General features: G+C 37.4%; 1 protein-coding gene across 2 annotated transcripts in view; it reads right to left on the bottom strand.

Annotated features, from left to right (window-relative positions):
* XIRP2 (xin actin binding repeat containing 2) overlaps positions 1-18,222 on the bottom strand; it is a 300,619-nt gene extending 282,397 nt beyond the window's left edge. For both annotated transcript variants that reach the window (XM_060106699.1, XM_060106698.1), the window contains exon 1: positions 17,806-18,222. In XM_060106699.1, coding sequence (XP_059962682.1) covers positions 17,806-18,222 — 417 coding nt within the window. The remainder of the gene's footprint in view (positions 1-17,805) is intronic.
* Positions 18,223-18,838: the final 616 nt, after the last annotated feature.

Below are 18,838 nucleotides of genomic sequence, written 5' to 3'. Positions count from 1 at the left end.
AGGTGTCACAAAAAAAGAAAACTACACACCAATATCACTGATGAACAAAGATGGAAAAATCCTCAACAAAATACTAGCAAACAGAATCCAACAGCACATTAAAAGGATCATACACCATGATCAAGTGGGGTTTATCCCAGGAATGTGAGGATTCTTCAATATATGCAAATCAATCAATGTGATAAAACAAATTAACAAATTGAAGGAGAAAAGGAGAAAAACCATATGATAATCTCACTAATGCAGAAAAAACTTTCGACAAAATTCAACACCCATTTATGATAAAAACCCTCCAGAAAGTAGGCATAGAGGGAACTTTCCTCAACATAATAAAGGCCATATATGACAAGCCCACAGCCAACACTGTTCTCAATGGTGAAAAACTGAAACCATTTCCTCTAAGATCAGGAATAAGAAAAGGTTGTCCACTCTCACCACTATTATTCAACATAGTTTGGGAAGTTTTAGCCACAGCAATCAGAGAAGAAAAAGAAATAAAAGGAATCCAAATTGGAAAAGAAGAAGTAAAGCTGTCACTGTTTGCAGATGACATGATACTATACATAGAGAATCCTAAAGATGCTACCAGAAAACTACTAGAGCTAATCAATGAATTTGGTAAAGTAGCAGGATACCAAATTAATGCACAGAAATCTCTGGCATTCCTATACACTAATGATGAAAAATCTGAAAGAGAAATTAAGGAAACACTCACATTTACCACTGCAAAGAAAAGAATAAAGTACCTAGGAATAAACCAACCTAAGGAGGCAAAAGACCTGTATGCAGAAAACTATGACACCGATGAAAGAAATTAAACATGATACCAACAGATGGAGAGATATACCATGTTCTTGGATTGGAAGAATCAATATTGTGAAAATGATTATACTACCCAAAGCAATCTACAGATTCAATGCAATCCCTATCAAATTACTAATGGCATTTTTTACAGAACTAGAACAAAAAATCTAAAAATTTGTATGGAGACACAAAAGAACCTGAAGAGCCAAAGCAATCTTGAGAAAGAAAAACAGAGCTGGAGGAATAAGGCTCCCAGACTTCAGACTATACTGCAAAGCTACAGTAATCAAGACAGTAGGGTACTGGCACAAAAACAGAAATATAGATCAATGGAACAGGACAAAAAGCCCAGAGACAAACCCATGCACATATGGTCATCTTATTTTTGATAAAGGAGGCAAGAATATACAGTGGAGAAAAGACAACATCTTCAATACATGGTGCTGGTAAAACTGGACAGCTACATGTAAAAGAATGAAGTTAGAACACTCCCTAACACCATACACAAAAATAAACTCAAAATGGATTAAAGACCTAAATGTAAGACTGTACAGTATAAAACTCTTAAAGGAAAACATAGGAAGAACACTCTTTGACATAAATCACAGCAAGATCTTTTTTTGATCCACCTCCTAGAGAAATGGAAATAAAAACAAAAATAAACAAATGGGACCTAATGAAACTTAAAAGCTTTTGCACAGAAAAGGAAACCATAAATGAGATGAAAAGACAATGTTTAGAATGGGAGAAAATATTTGCAAACGAAGCAACTGACAAAGGATTAATCTCCAAAATTTACAAGCAGCTCATGAAGCTCAATATAAAAAAAAAACAAAACAAACAAAAACCCAATCCCAAAATGGGCAGAAAACCTAAATAGACCTTTCCCCAAAGAAGATATACAGATTGCCAACAAACACATGAAAGGATTCTCAACATCACTATCATTAGAGAAATGCAAATCAAAACCACAATGAATTAGCAAAAGGTATTTGTTTTTCTCTTTCTGACTTACTTCACTGTGTATGACAGACTCTAGGTCCATCCACCTCACTACAAATAACTCAGTTTCGTTTATTTTTATGGCTGAGTAATATTCCATTGCATATATGTGCCACATCTTCCTTATCCATTTATCTGCCGATGGACACTTAGGTTGCTTCCACGTCCTGGCTATTGTAAATAGAGATGCAATGAACACTGTGGTACATGACTCTTTTTGAATTATGGTTTTCTCAGGGTATATGCCCAGTAGTGGGACTGCTGGGTCGTATGGTAATCTAACACATATATATGGAATCTTAAAAAAAAAAAAGTTTATGATGAACCTAGGGGCAGGACAGGAATAAAGATGCAGAAGAAGAAAATGGACTTGAGGACATGGGGAGGGGGAAAGGTAAGGTGGAACGAAGTGAGAGTGGCATGGACATATATATACTACCAAATCTAAAATAGATAGCTAGTGGGAAGCAGCCACATAGCACAGGGAGATCAGCTCGGTGCTTTGTGTCCACCTAGTGGGTTGGGATAGGGAGGGTGGGATGGAGACGCAAGAGGGAGGAGATATGTGGATATATGTTTATGTATAGCTGAATCACTATGTTATAAAGCAGAAACTAACACACAATTGTAAAGCAATTATACTCTAATAAAGATGTTTAGGGCCTCCCTGGTGGCGCAGTGGTTAAGAGTCCGCCTGCCGATGCAGGGGATACGGGTTCGTGCCCCGGTCTGGGAGGATCCCATATGCTGCGGAGCGGCTGGGCCCGTGAGCCATGGCCGCTGGGCCTGCGCATCCGGAGCCTGTGCTCCGCAACGGGAGAGGCCACAACAGTGAGAGGCCCGCATACCGCAAAAAGAAAAAAAAAAAAAAAAAAAAAAAAGATGTTTAAAAAAAAGATGCAGGTGAAAGTAAAAGAGATAGAAACAATAAAAATAATAAAACAGAAACAACAACAACAAAAAAAACTACAATGAGGTATCACCTCACACCAGTCAGAATGGCCATCATCAAAAAATCTACAAACAGTAAATGCTGGAGAGGGTCTGGAGAAAAGGGAACCCTCTTGCACTGTTGGTGGGAATGTAAATTGATACAGCCACTATGGAGAACAGTATGGAGGTTCCTTAAAAAACTAAAAATAGAACTACCATACAACCCAGCAATCCCACTACTGGGCATATACCCTGAGAAAACTATAATTCAAAAAGAGTCATGTACTACAATGTTCATTGCAGCTCTATTTACAATAGCCAGGACATAGAAGCAACCTAAGAGTCCATCAACAGATGAATGGATAAAGAAGATGTGGCACATATATACAATGGAATATTACTCAGCCATAAAAAGAAACAAAATTGAGTTATTTGTAGTGAGGTGGATGGACCTAGAGTCTGTCATACCGAGTGAAGTAAGTCAGAAAGAGAAAAACAAATACCGTATGTTAACACATATATATGGAATCTTAAAAAAAAAAAAGGTTCTGAAGAACCTAGGGGCAGGACAGGAATAAAGATGCAGACGTAGAGAATGGACTTGAGGACGCGCAGAGGGGGAAGGGTAAGCTGGGACGAAGTGAGAGAGTAGCACTGACATATATACACTACCAAATGTAAAATAGATAGCTAGTGGGAAGCAGCCGCATAGCACAGGGAGATCAGCTCAGTGCTTTGTGACCACCTAGAGGGGTGGGATAGGGAGGATGGGAGGGAGACGCAAGAGGGTCGAGATATGGGGATATATGTGTATGTATAGCTGATTCACTTTGTTATACATCAGAAACTAACACAACATTGTAAAGCCATTATACTCCAATAAAGATGTTAAAAAAATATATATACTATGCCCAGACTTAACTGCTTCCAGCGTCATTCATACCAGCACTACTGCTCCAAATAGAGAGAAATTTGAACCAGCTGACTGTAAACCAGAGGGGGCATGTCTTGTACACCTTCATTATTTAGCAAAGAGTTAGAAAATGACTATAGTGTATAAGACAGTATTTCTAAACATGAGATCAATAGATCCACATAGGGGAAACACTCGGGGTGGTTACTGAAGTTTGGGTATCCATATCATATCTACTGGATCAGAATCACCTGGGTTGAGGAAGAACCAGTATTCTGTACTGTTAGCAAATTTATGTACAAAGTTCAAGAAAGACAGTATAAAAAATGTACTTCTTAAGACAAAAAAAATAGAATGTATGTAGATGACATACATAAGTATATGATATTGTATACAAGTCCATGACTGTGGGAATTAGAGCTGACATTATATAACTGAGATGAAGCCTGGACAATAAAAGGTTTACCATAAAGGACTGAGATACCAGACAGGAAGGTAATGTAATAACATAGGTAAGAAGTGACAAGGGCTAGGTGATAAATAAAAAGTGGAAAGAGAAATTGGGAAATGTGGAGTTGAAGGCGAATGAGCTGGATAAATTAAACTATCAGAGAGAACTCTTGGTCACTGCACACAAGGTGTTGTCATTGAAAATATATGGGCTTTGGGTAAGAAGTTGATTTAGGTGGAGAATAATGAGCTCAGAATTGAGCATTTTGAGGTGGTTGAAGAATATCCACGTGGAAGTTTTCAGAATGAGTTAAAAACTGGGGGGACAGAGCTGAGGTAATAGGGTAAGATTGAGATAAACATGTCAGCATCATCTACATAGGGTCAAAAATTGAAATCACAGAAAGAGAGGAATGAGTCTGAGCGACTGTCCACAGTAAGTAATTCAGAGAATTAAAAAGAAGCACAAAAAGCAGAAAAAAGCAGACTATATTTCTGTTCATTACATTTTAAAAATTTTATTTGGTCTTGACCTACTATCTTCCTCCTCTCTGGTTGCCTTCTTCAGCAGCTTTTAGGCTTCTAAATTTCTCATAGTTAGACATTTCCTTTACATTTAGATTTTATCAAGTAGAGAATTTGCCTTCTAATGAGTATTAAAATAAACTGCAAAGTTTTTTTTTTTCTTTTATAAAATGTCTCAAAAGGGAACCCTCACACACTATTGGTGGGAATGTAAATTGGTGCAGCCACTATGGATAACAGAATGGAGGTTTCGCAAAAACCTAAAACTCGAACTACCGTTATGACTCAGCAATTCCACTCCTGGGTATTTATCCAAAAAATGAAAACACTAATTCAAAAAGGTACATGCATGTCAATATTCATAGCAGTATTATTTACAATTGCCAAGATATGAGAGCAATCCAAATGTCCGTCAACAGAAATGGATAAAGATGTGGTATTTATATGTATGTATATATATATATATATATATATATATATATATATATATATGCATACACATGTAATACTACTCAGCCATAAAAAATAATGATGTTTTGCCGTTTGCAATAACATGAATGTACTTGGAGGGTATTATGCTGAGTGAAATAAGTCAGAGAAAGACAAATGCTGTGTTATATCACTTATATGTGGAATCTCAAAAATAAAACTAGTGAATATAAAAAAAATCTCACTTTTTCTCTCTCTTTTCCTTCAAATATCTCTAAATATCGTTTTTTGGGTCAAGTTACACTAAATTCATCTCTGCTTCTATTCCTAGCCCCTGAGGAGAAATAAATAAGTTAAATATAATGCTTATTCTTCCCGCAAATAAGCCATCATTGATTGCTTTCACTTCTTTATTAAGCTCCTTGTTAGTGTGGAAGTTATTCTGCACAAAATTTCTTGTTCACTAGAGTAGAAAATTTCAGCTTACTCTAAACTCTATTAGCCAAACAGACATAATACAAAAACTTGCCTTTACTAATAAAGCCTCTGGGATTTCCCTGGTGGTCCAGTGGGTAAGACTCCATGTTCCCAGTGCAGGGGGCCAGGATTCAATCCCCGGTTAGGAAACTAGATCTCCCATGCACGTCGCAACTAAGAAGTCTGAATGCCGCAAATAAAAGATCCTGCATGCTGTAACTAAGACCCGGCGCAGCCAAAATAAATAATTAATTAAAAAAAAAGAATAAAGTCTCTGGACTCAGCCGTTTTGGACAATTCCTTTTTCAACCTCTTCACAGAGGGACCTTAGACAAAGAGGGTTTATTTTTACTAAGCCTCTGTTTTCTCATCTGCATAATGATGATGCTGTCCTAGCTTACCTTACAGGGTAGTTACGAAAATTAAAAGAGAAAATATATTTCAAGTGCATAGTACATAGCTGGCATACAATGGTCATTGACTTTTTGAATTTATTTATTCAAAATATGAAGTTTATTTATGCCATATTTTATCAAAGTAAAATCACATCATTATTTTATGTACCACTAAGAAAAGGGGAAAATCCCAGCAAACTATGAAATGCTATTGACTACAAGAAGCATGTCAATTTCAAAGATGTTAACATGCGAAAAAATATGTCTTAGAATTGAGTATATCAAGTAGTGTTTGTGGTATTCAAAGTTGAAGAGTTGTGTGATTTCTATGACTGGCTAGGATCCATTTATACCAGAAACACAGCTGTGAGATCTTGTATGAAAATGGACAATATGAATCCAGAGAACACTCAGAGAGTAGTAATTAACATTGTAGGTTCTGGATTGAGATAGACTTGGGTTCAGATCTCTGCTCTATTACTTACCAATGGTGTACCCTTGAACTAGTTATTTAACTTGTCCACCCTGCAGCTGTGAAATGGGAATAACGATAGCTCTGAACTTAAGATGACTGTGAGTATTAAATGGGCAGCAATACTCATGAAGCCTTTAAAAAAGTACCTGGCAAATACTGTGTTTAAAAATTAGTACTTGCTAGCCATTCACAGCAGCACAGTGCCTTATCCTCCAGGAGTCTAGGGGCAGACCAATGTTAGGATGGGGTGAGGCATTCAGGGATAACATCAAAAATACGTGGGACCTGCAAAAAAAGCTATACCTATAAACCAAAGAGCAAACTTGAAACATATCTCAGGGAAAACACAATTGCTGGTCCTGGATAAATAAGTCTTTTTAGAGACATTGACACATGCCCTACATCCTCTCAAATTTACTTTTAAACATAAAATATATTTTTAAAAGCCTATGTATTAGTGTGTGTGTGTATGAGGCTATGGAAGAGGAAGAAAATTTGTCTGTGGGACTCCTGGTTTTTGTTTGTTTTTATTGTTGTTTTTTATACTTTGAATTTCCTTTCCTATGAGAATTTCAAACATATTTCAAAACACAAGTAAAAAAATAGCCCCAGGGGTTTCCCTGGTGGTACAGTGGTTAAGAATCTCCCTGCCAATGCAGGAGACACGGGTTTGAGCCCTGGTCCGGGAAGATCCCACATGCAGCAGAGCAACTAGGCCCTTGTGCTACAGCTACTGACCCTGTGCTGTAGAGCCCACAAGCCACAACTACTGGGCCCACGTGGCACAACTACTGAAGCCCGTGCGCCTAGAGCCCATGCTCTGCAACAAGAGAATCCACGACAGTGAGAAGCCCTGCGCACCGCAACGAAGAGTGGCCCCCACTCACCGCAACTAGAGAAAGCCCGCACGCAGCAACGAAGATCCAAAACAGCCATAAATAAATAAATAAATAAATAAATAAATAATTTTTAAAAAAATTGCCCCAGCACTCAAAAATAAAGGTAAATGGGAAAGAGATTAAATTATAGCATCATTATGACCAGAAATGGATGTATTTTATATCATCTTTATCATTAATAAAAGATTCTGACATCTAATCAAGGTTAAAATCAGAACATTCTAATTAATTTAAATGTTTGCTCCGGACATGGCTCCACGAATGGCAGTGGGGGAAGAACTGCATACATTATGATGTATTACCATGCTTTAGAGCAATCTGTCTGAGGGCATCTAACAAATGACTTTACACTGACATAAAACAAGTTAGTACACTATTAAGTACCATAAACCATCATATTTGGTAGTAGGTGTAGATGAGAAACATTAATGGAGCTTGAATTTGTTTCAGGTGTTTGAAACTCATTGCGTTCACTTACCACTACACATTAAACAAAGAAATAGCTTTCCAAGTAGGAAAATGTATTAGCCATTTGATTTCCACACACAGTATAGTGAGTGCAAAACAGGTGCTAAAATAAAGGTACAGTTTGGTGTCTAAAGGCTGGTTGACATCCAGGAAGAGGGTACCAGGGTGACTGTACCTGTTGTAATAACCACATCCATTCTGAATTATCAGTGCCTCCAGTACACTTCATGCTAAATATCTTGAATTTCAACCCTTTCAAAAGATTCCAGACTTCTAAGTTCAGTTAAAGAACTTCATTTGAGGAATAAGCCAGGCAACTACATTAAAGAAGGCTTTAGTATATCAACCCTGGGGCTTGGTACTCAGTAAGAAAGACCAGATAGGGGAGCCTATGAAATTAAGAAAGTTGGCATCAGAGGGGCTAGCTCCAAAGAGAAGGAAGATATTTTAGGAGCATTGGGAAATCTATCAAAAAACAATTTATTTTATACACCAAAAAGAGGGTGAGCATTTTGGAGGGGCTGGCAAGGTATTCTACAGATTGAAGTTTGCTGTCAAATCAGCTTCAGAACAGCAATAGTAGTTATAGTTCCTGGAGTTTGAGTCTGAGACGAGAGATAATTTGAGTTTCTTGAATTTGATGCAATGATTTAGAAGGACTATAATCAAGACAGAACCAACAGTTTAAATAACAGCAACACCTACTACAACTACAATAAAAACAAGGCAAGCACTCTACTTCTGAAAATGTAGTGAAACTCAGTGAGTGGAATTGGGGTATAAATTTAAAGCTGATCTAACTACAGAGCTGTCCATAATACTCAGCTTCTGAACTACTGATTAGGCTTCTTAAATTCTCCTACCTAGAAAAACAATTAATTGCAGAGAACCTGAGATTATAGGTGGAGATTAAATGGCTAAAACTTCCAAAGTTTTAGAAGTACAGGAGTAGTGAGCTAGGAATCATGGTCTACAAAGGGATATAAAAATAATAAATCTGTGAGGTTTGGAAAAATCAGGACAAAAGAGGCCATAATCCTCCACTCCACAGTGCTAACACCTCAAGAATGATCATAATACTTATTTAACTTCTTATTTTGAAATAACATTATACTTATGGAAAAGTTGCAAGAATACAGAGATTCCCATACACCATTAGCTTTCCCTAATCCTAACGTTTTATTTAGTCACAGTATGACTGTGAAGCCAAGCAATATGTAGACCTTATTAGAATTTCACCAACTTTCCCACTAAGGCCCTCTTTTCTGGCCCACGATTCAAAGATCCCGTCCTCAATTTAGTTATCACATCTCTTTAGTCTCCTCCAATCTGTGGCAGTTTCTCAGTATTTGTCTAGCATGGCCTTACCACTTTTGAAGAGTAATGGCCAGCTGCTTTATATCATCCCCATATACACAGGTTTAAATGATGTTTCTCATGATTAAATGGAGATTACATAGTTTTGGCAAGAATACCATAGGAGTGGTATTTTGCCCTTTATAGTACATTCAGGGGGTACATGATATCAATATATCTTATTACTGGTAATATTAATTTTGATCACTTGGGGTTTGTGTGTGTGTGTGTGTGTGTGTGTGTGTTTCCTGAGCCTGTCCACACTACATGGAAGTTTAGCTGTCAGAGTGTTGTGGAAGGGATCCCTGTGTTATTAGAAAGAGAGGCAAAGCCCTGAGGCTGTTCTTCGGGGCAAAGTTTCCAGGAACAAGCATCACTGGTCTCCTGTGACAAATTCTAAACACCTTGCAGGTGCCTGCAGGAGCAATTGGCCCCAAGGATATGCAATGGAATGGTGCGTTCGGCTGGCTGTAGACTTGGACCTTAGTAGACATCAGATTGTGGCCCCAGGGTTCCGTGCTTGAAGCCCCAGGTGCTGCCCTGGGGTCTTCCTTCTCCTAGAAGGCTACAGATTTCTGGCCCACATGTATGCAGTTCACTGCCCTATTTTGGCTTAGGGCAGTCTCCCCTCTGCACAGCCTTTGGGCCAGAGCCAGTTGCTCAGTACCTGGTCAGGAACCCTTGGGCAAGGTGCCATTGCCATGTGACACTGATTGTGAGGTTGGGCTTAGCGATGATGAGGATTAGGGTTTACTTGATAAAAGCCTTGAACCAGACTTTCCATTTGGTCTGCAAAGAGGTGCTCAAATGCCTGTTGGACCAGTTGTCTGTCAGGCGCTGTCTAGCACTCAGCTTCATGCTTGGAGATGCCAGATCAAGTGTTCATCTCATCAACTCAGTTCTGGCAAAACTGCTTTGACATAGTCTCTGGAGGTGACCAGATGTGGGCTAGGGAGAGGGAGAAGGTGAGGATGAGATGGCATTTGGACTGCCGGTTCAGTGATTAGAATGTCATTTCCATGGCCCTTGGTGGAGACAAAGGCCCTGAACAAAAACCAAAATTCTCCCTATTTAAGCATCCTTCCCAAGGTAATGTTTTCTATATTTCTCCTTTTAGCTTATCCTGATGGTAAGGTAAAAAAAAAACAAACAAAAACAAAAACAAAAAACCTGGTAGCTTATGAAAATCAGCCATGGGAGAACAGGAAAGGGGAAAAAGAGTCATGTGTGGGACTCACAGAATTAATTCAGTCAGTAAGAAGAAATGTCAGCTAAGCATCTGGGGGAGAGAGGGTGGGTAAAAGAAAGTGGGTTTGCAGCAGAGGCAGCAGAGCTGGTATCAATTTTCTTATAACACAAGGGTGCAAACCCTCACTAGTTTTTCAAGTAAAATATCAAAGAATGCCAATCCATGACCTGACAGCAGTTCTCCCAGTTGAAGGTGAGTCAATATTGCTTAACATCTTTCTGTGGTTACTGGCACTACATTCTCTACAGTCATATTGTGACTGCATTTATCACTGCAAGACACAAATGAGACGAGATGGCAGTTTCCTCGGAAAGTCTTTAAGGGCACACAGATATGTTCAGTTGGGAATGTTACCATCAGATCACAGAGCTATCTTTTCTTCAACTAACATAAAACACTTCACAGGAGGCAGTAAAATAATAAACATGTAAATGGAGGAAAAGAACAACCAAAGAACACTAAAAATATTTGAAAAAACAAATTATATTGTGAAGAAAAAGCAGCACAAAATGAAACAAAATATGGCCCATCCTTGTGGTGTCTGAAGTCTAAGTTTAATTTGTTCTGTGTGTGTGTGTGAATACAATAAACACTTTTATACCATGTAAGTCTCATCTCTTTCGGATTTGGATTTTTGACTAAGTACCAGTGACTTCTCTTAAAGCAGAAAGAACAATGAAGGTGGCAAACATATCCCTGCCTAGGGTCTTAATAAAGCTTTGAAAACTGTAATTTAACAAATTGTCTTTTCATCTCAAAATGGGATTGTAACCCATGTTGGAAAGTTTCATTAACATTTGCTCCACTCAGTGAGAGCCCTTCTAGTGGGGCCTTTGCAAAAGACTAAGGTGTTGTCAGACTGAAATAAAAGCTGCTTCGCCCAAAGCACTTTTCCAATTTTAGAAACCATGGAGTGTAAGCTTCTGCCTTTAGGTGAGAAAACAAAAGCCCATTGAGATTAAATATTTTCTCCGAGGACATTTACTGAGTTACACAAATGATACTGGAGAAGAGAAAATAGAAGAAATATTAATTTGGTGCTACTTTGGTGTTATTTCTTAGATTTCATTTGGTGCTACCTCTTAAATACCTCTTCTCTTTCAGGTGTTACATAACTTTATCTTCACAAAAATCCTGTGCTGTATTAATTTCCTTATTTTATAGGTGTGAAATTAAGGATTAATGAGGTGAAATAACTCATTCAAGTTCACACAATGAGGAAGTAGCCGAGCCAAGGTTTCCAGCTGATCCTTTGTCACCAAATATGCTTTTATATGCTATGCTGAAATGAAAATTACAATTCTGTAAAATATATCCTCTAACAGAAAAAAAAATGGAGTGATCTTTCTCATTAAACTATTTATTCAGCTCTACAAAATCTACTTGCTCATTTTTCAGGCAAAGGAAAAAATATTTTCTTTCTTCAAAGATCTTTAAAACTCTTCCCATAGGAAAAAATACATTTTTCTCTATATTTTTGAGATTTTGGTGGACAGATATTTCAGCAATAATTTTCAGGATTGTACTAACCTCCATCTTGTTAGATGTTTTTACAAAATACATCACACTTGACAGAAATTATTTCAGAAACACTGAAGAGACAGGAGGGTGGGAGATGGAGAATCAGAGGCTGTGACAGAGGTAACTGCCTGCAAAGAGTAGTGCTTCCCGCTCTCTGAGATTAGAGAAAAATTAATCCCTGAGTCCCCACATGCCCAAGTGTAAGGAGCAAATGTAAGTTCAAGCATCTAATGAAGTGATTTTGTAGGGAAAGCAAACTGCAAGCCATGACTCACCTGTGCTTTTAAAGGCTTGATTTTATGCAGAACTAAAAAGTAGGAGATGAAAAACTGGTCATTAAATGAAAAACCAGAGGCTTTGATTATTGGAGAGAATGAAAATAGCATTCTGGAAACTATGCCATATTTAATTGTTTATATCCTATTCAATCACTGATGCACATGTAGGTCCACAGTCCCTTAGCCTGTGTCTTCATGTTCTCCTTTAAGCCTCCAATCATACAATAGATCAAATTAATGCATTCTGAGGCAGCACAACTAGCTAGAATAGGGTGATTGTGCTTCCTGGGTTTGATCAAGTTCAGCTCATGTTTGAATGCTCTATGTCAACTTAGGGCCTAAGTGAATTCGAGCAACAGTCTCTGCTGGAACATTAGGTAAATTCAACCTGATTGCACAAGTGAGTGAGGTTTTTGAGAAAGATCATAACTGTGCATTAAAAATACAAGTAAGTCACTAAGTAATCTACTGTGAAAATCAGATCATTTATTATTTGGAGTCTAAAAACATGAATGGAATAAAGGCAAAAATTAATTATTAATTGAAGCAAGAAACCCCTTATTTACACAGTGAAGGCTGAAGTGATCCTTTAGGGGGGCTTGCTCAGTGGTCTCACTGTCCCAGCATTATGGACAGCAACTAGGAACTTAGAAAAAGAAGGAAGAACTTGTACAACCTGTTCTGCTCCAAATTAGTCTAAACACTGCTGCTATTCAGAACTTACTACCCAGAGTTAAGAGTTGATTTTGTTTAAAAATTGTGTGTATATTCCACATAAATTCTATCATCCATAGAAGAAACATGAACTAAAGCAAGTGTGTCTCACAAGTGCTTTGTGTTTATTTGTTCCCTTAAAGTATTCTTTCTTTTCTTCTTCTTTTATTATAGTAGTGTAGTAGTAGTAGTAGTAATTTTGCCAAACTTTCTTGATAAATTCATCCTTTTAGGTGACTATGTGTTGCATATCAAATACAGATCATCCAAAACTAATATTTATTAATGTTGCCTGGTTACTTAAAGTTACAAGCGTTCATATCATTGACTACATGTAGAAGAAAGCCAAGATCTGATTTTGAAACATAGGAATATGTTCATCAGGGAAGAACAAAGGAAAACTCAAAATCATATACTACCCAACCATTTTTAACAATGTTTGAAGAGCCTACAATATAACTGTATTAGTTTCCTATAGCTGCTGTAACAAATTACCACTACACAAATTTGTGTTTCTTAAAACAACACAAACTTATGATCTTATAGTACTGGATATCAAAGTCTGAAGTTAGTTTCACTGGGCTAAAGTCAAAATGTCTTTAGGGCAGCATTCCTTCGGGGTGCTCTAGGGGGGAACTGGTTTCCTTGCTTTTTCCAGTTTCTAGAGGCTGCCCACATTGCTTGGGTCATGGCCCTATACTACTCCCATCTCTGCTTCTGTCCTCATATCTCCTCTGATTATCTCTCACTCTGACATTCCTGCCTCCCTCTTATAAAGACCCGGTTTTCACCTGGTATACTTCAGGAGAATCTTTGCATCTCAAGATCCTTAACTTAATCACATTTCAAAGTTCCTTTTGCCATATGAGTAACATATTCACAGGTTCTGGGGATCAGGATGTGGACATCTGTGGGAAGCCACTATTCTGCCTTCCACAATAATTATCATCAGTGTAGTCAATTAACTGAATCTAAGAGAAGAATAAGACATGAATTTTATCCACAAATAATTGTCAACATGGATCCTTTTGTGTAAGGTCCTCCTCCTAATATTTGCATTAATTCATGATATATTAAACCACTCTGATTCTTCAATGTATTTAAGTAAACTTGCCTATGGTAGATTGTTTACGAAGTAGCTCCAATTGTTCCTCTCCTTGTATCTGTTTACCTTTGCAAATGTAAGTTTACAACTCCTCCTATCAAGAGGTGAAGTATATTTCAGCACATTAAAATCTGGCTTGTTTTGTGACTATTTTGGCAAATAGAATATGGAGAAATGATGTGTAAGTTCTGAGCAAAGACCTCCAGAGGCCTCGGGAAGTTCCACTATTTGTCTTGAAACTTCTATGACCTGGGCATAAATCTGGGCAACCTGCTGGAGGAGGAAGGACCACATGGGGCAGAGCTGAGTCGTCCCAGCTCTGTAGCCATCCTAGACTAGCCAGACCCCTGCTGACTTGGCCACTGACCATAGATGTATGAGGGAGACCAGAAAACACCAGATAAACTTCCCAGCTCACCAGAGACTTGTAAGCAATCACAAATGCTTATTGTTTACAGCTGCTAATTTTGGGGTGGCTGGTTACACAGCAAATGCTAATGGATACATTGCCTTATATAATAACAGTTTAATATTTCTTAGTGTTGCAAGTGGATATGACATTCTCTCCGAAATTTATAATCTTAGATTCGTGTAAATTCTTAAAAACTCTTTTAAAATCATGTTCCATACCATTTATTTGGGGTAATGTCTGTGTGAATTTATGTCTTTGAATTACAGTCTGCTTCATGAGCATAAAAATCTTCAGTTTAAAAGTTCATTCAAAGTTGCTTTTATAAGGTGTTTTAGAAATGATAACAATAGGCTGTGTCTCACTTTGGAAATTATAAAATGTCAGCTGGCAAATTATTTTAAGATTTTCTCATTAATTTTCTATTGCAATTACATTAGGATAAATTGTTTTAACAAAAGCTCTGGAATACAGTGAATACTTTTAGGAGTGGAGATCATCTCTCTTTTATTAGCTTACCTACTTATAGAAAACAATATTGGCTCTTATAGTTCCTTTTTCCAATTAACAAAATACTTTTCTAAACTATCTGTTAATGGACACTTTTTAATAAAGACATGTTTCTCCTATGTTCACTGAAAATGCTTTAAACAAATATCTTTGTGTGCATATCTGTAAATTTGTATACGTATATATAAAAGATTCCATGCCTTTAAAAATTCTGTAAACTTAGACTGAACCTCAATAATTTTATGAACTTTTTCTTAACAAGTGCCTTTTGCTGAAGTTTTCTTCTACAGCAATATTAAAATGCAGTTCTTGTTTATTATTGATGAGATGATCTGCTAATTGCAAGAACTTTTCTTATCTGTAATTATTTTCTGTCCTTGCTTTAAATATCATAAATATTGAATATCTTTCCCCACATCACCAGTATCTCAACAGAGAGCTTCCATAAATATAAGCATCAGTGTTATAAAGTAGCTAGAATATTTTTGGATAATTTATGCAAATAAATGTTATTAATTTATAATAATAACAGAAAGTACTGATATGAGAAAGAAGAAAGATATCTATAGAAACGAAGGGTTAAGGGTTAAGTTGTATATAATTACTAAGCTTTTGCATGAAATATATAATTTTAAATTAAGGGGAGCTAGGACTCTTTTCACATGCTTAGTAACATCACAAAATGATTCACTGGAGGAAAGTAAGTTAATTCCTCATTGCATTCTCATTTTTCTTTTCTTTTTTTCCTTCTTCTTCTAGAAGTCATATGGAATTTATATAGAGAGTTCTGCAAACATTAACATTCATTTATATAAAGTTATTCTAAAATTCATGTGTGTCTCTCTGCAGATGAGAAATTTCTAAATGTACAATCCATGTTTCATACATTTAGGGAAATACCATATTATGGCATAGTACCTTAGAATACCCAGAACACAGCATATTAAATATGTTAACCGGTTTCCCTGGTGGCGCAGTGGTTGAGAATCTGCCTGTCAATGCAGGGGACACGGGTTTGAGCCTTGGTCTGGGAAGATCCCACATGCTGTGGAGCAACTAGGCCCGTGAGCCACAACTACTGAGCCTGCGTGTCTGGAGCTTGTGCTCCGCAACAAGAGAGGCCCGCCCACCACCGTGATGAAGAGTGGCCCCCACTCGCCGCAACTAGAGAAAGCCCTCACACAGAAACGAAGACCCAACACAGCCAAAAATAAATTTTAAAAAAATGTTAACCAAATTTCATTTTTGTAAACCAAACAGTGTTTTCACATATCTGACTTCTTTCCATAATTATTTTTATAGGCACCAGATCCAAAAATCACATAGCATACCAGTAGTAGGAATCTCACATTTCAACCAAAAACCCTTATTAATTTTTTTTTTTTTTACTATTTTGTACTGCTCCAGATGAGGATGGGTTATATTACATAATTTATAAGGATGACGACTTCTACCTTTGGCCATTTCTTTTGTCAATTATCTTGAGTAAATGTCCAAAACTGTTACACTAAAGTCAACAGAGAGTGAATGGAAACTCTTTTCTGTGGTTTTACTTTTCTTAATTCATTAAGGTGAAAATAAATGACACTGTAAATATCTACGTTAAGTGTACCCCAATCCCTAGACATCCAACTAAAAAATATCATCAAGCCATAAACAAAGAGGATTGCACCTGTAGAGTAAAAAGGAGGGAAACAAAGTCCTCAAACTGGAGATTGGTAAGCGGTTGTATTTTTTGAAAAATCATCTAGTTTCAACATAACCTCATAAATATAACTTCATATTCCTTATTCTCATTAAACCAAGTTGAGTTTCTTGATATACGAGAATGGTCTCATCATAACTACTGTATATGTCCCAGTATAAAACAAGGGAGCAAGTATTAGCAAAATAATTTATTTTGAAAATTTTTCTATTTCTGTGAAGACTTCAGTGAAGGCTAATTATCCATTAACAAGAATAGGACTGTGCCTCTCTGTTAGCTGTCACTAGGTTAAAAAAAAAAAAAAAAAACAGAGCATGGAGTTTGCTTCCCAATGGAAAACCTGAGATCATTTATTAATTCTTTATGAAATTCAACTATATACTCTCTTATGTAGGGGTCCTAATGAGTGTAATAAATTTGAGCAATTTATTGCTCTTAATTGACAACAGAAGTATAAATGTGGTCTTTGTTAATAATGTTGCTAATCCTATTTCCTGCATTTGATTAAATGTCCCATTTAGCTAATAGACATATTTTAGATGTGACATTATAATATACCATAATCACCGAGGCATAATCATTATCTACCACAAAATACTCCAGACTGTATGCCCAGTGGGTATACACATATTATTGATAATTCTCACAAGATCCCTGGGAAGTAGCAGATTAAGACATTTATATTTACGAGGTTAAGTGTCATGCAGCTAGAGAAGTAAATAGTAGGTTTCAGGATTAAAATCTAAGTCACTGTTGGTTCCAGAGCCTTCACTTGTTCCATTTCACCATCATTACTGATAAATCCTCGTGGAGTTCTAGCTAAATGCAGCACCATTTGTTAGATGTTTGAAGTACAAAGACAGGTAAGAAATTGTTCTTGCCTCTAAGGAACTTACAACTTAGCTGTGGAAACAAGGCACGTACATAAAGAAACATCAGTATAAAAGGGCCTATCAGAGCTGTTTTCATGGGAGTGAAAGGAGGTCGGGTCCCCATTGGAACAGACCATAAAGGAAGTCAATAACAGAGGATGCCACATTTCACACTGTATTACATGGTTGCTTCAGGACATCTGTCTAGAATAGTAGTGAGGGGGAAAAAATCACATGCTTAGAAATAAATGGCAGACTAGGCAAGCTGCCTTGCTTGTCTACTGTAAATTTGGACTCTCAAGCAACGGCTCCTTACCTTCTGGCCATACTCAGCTGGTCCGGCTTGTCTGTTTCCACTCCTAGGAGCTTCAAACACACTCCTCAGCTCATCAAGGGCAATGGAGAAGCGTTCGATCCTGCGCCGACCACTCAAGGAATCCTCCTTCAGCACTTCTGGCTGGCCATAGTCCCTGGAGTTGTCACTCTTGTCCTCAGGAAACTTCTCTTCAGGCTCTGAGCTCAACATCTCTTCTCCGACACTGCGGGGCAGACTTGGGGGATCTGGAGGTCCAGGCATTGAAGCTACCTCTCCTTCAGGTTCAAGCAATTTGTTTTCTTGAGGCTGGAAGAGCCTGCAGCGACTGCCCCTGGAACTACACTCATTTTTCTGGTAATCACTGGACTCCCATTTCTGCCGCAGGAGGTTCAGGGAGCCCTTCTGCATAGGGAACATCGATGATGCCAGGTTGTCCTGCAATATCAAAAGTCCTTTCGTCAAAGATATGCATGTGAGTAATTTTCCAAACACTGTGTTTAGGAGTGCCAGCTCTTGGAATTTGTATTTCAGTGTAGAAATCCAGCTTTGCTGTATAATTTCTGGCTCTTGACCCTACAAAGCTATGTCAGTTAACCTAGAATTAGATTATGGAGGGGACTGATTCATACAGCCGAGGACATTTGACTCTAAAGAGACAAAACTAGGAAAACATGATTTTCTTCCCTTTTCTTTCTATGTAAAATCAGTCAGTAATTACTTACAAAGTAAAATTTGAGCAATATTCACTCATCATTTAGTATGTTCTGAGAAAAGAACAATTTAACATGTCCAACAGGAATGAAAGGGGTTTGTTTCCTGCTTGTAACCATTCAGGATTTTCTTGGTTTCTGCAAATGTATTACTTTAAAAGTAATGGACTAATAGCTAAAAGTTACTACATTTTTGCTATAAGAAAAACACTTTGATAATAATTTATATGTATATCTCATTTTAATCCCAACATTCTCACAAGGAGTTAGTGTCTACTATGAACACTATTTTCCAGGTAAGGATGTTGAGAAGTAATTTGCCC

The sequence above is a fragment of the Mesoplodon densirostris genome, chromosome 8 (genome assembly GCF_025265405.1).
Source record: "Mesoplodon densirostris isolate mMesDen1 chromosome 8, mMesDen1 primary haplotype, whole genome shotgun sequence".
NCBI lineage: Eukaryota > Metazoa > Chordata > Mammalia > Artiodactyla > Ziphiidae > Mesoplodon > Mesoplodon densirostris.
Note: the sequence above shows the minus strand (reverse complement) of the source record. Positions and strands in the feature narration are given on the sequence as shown.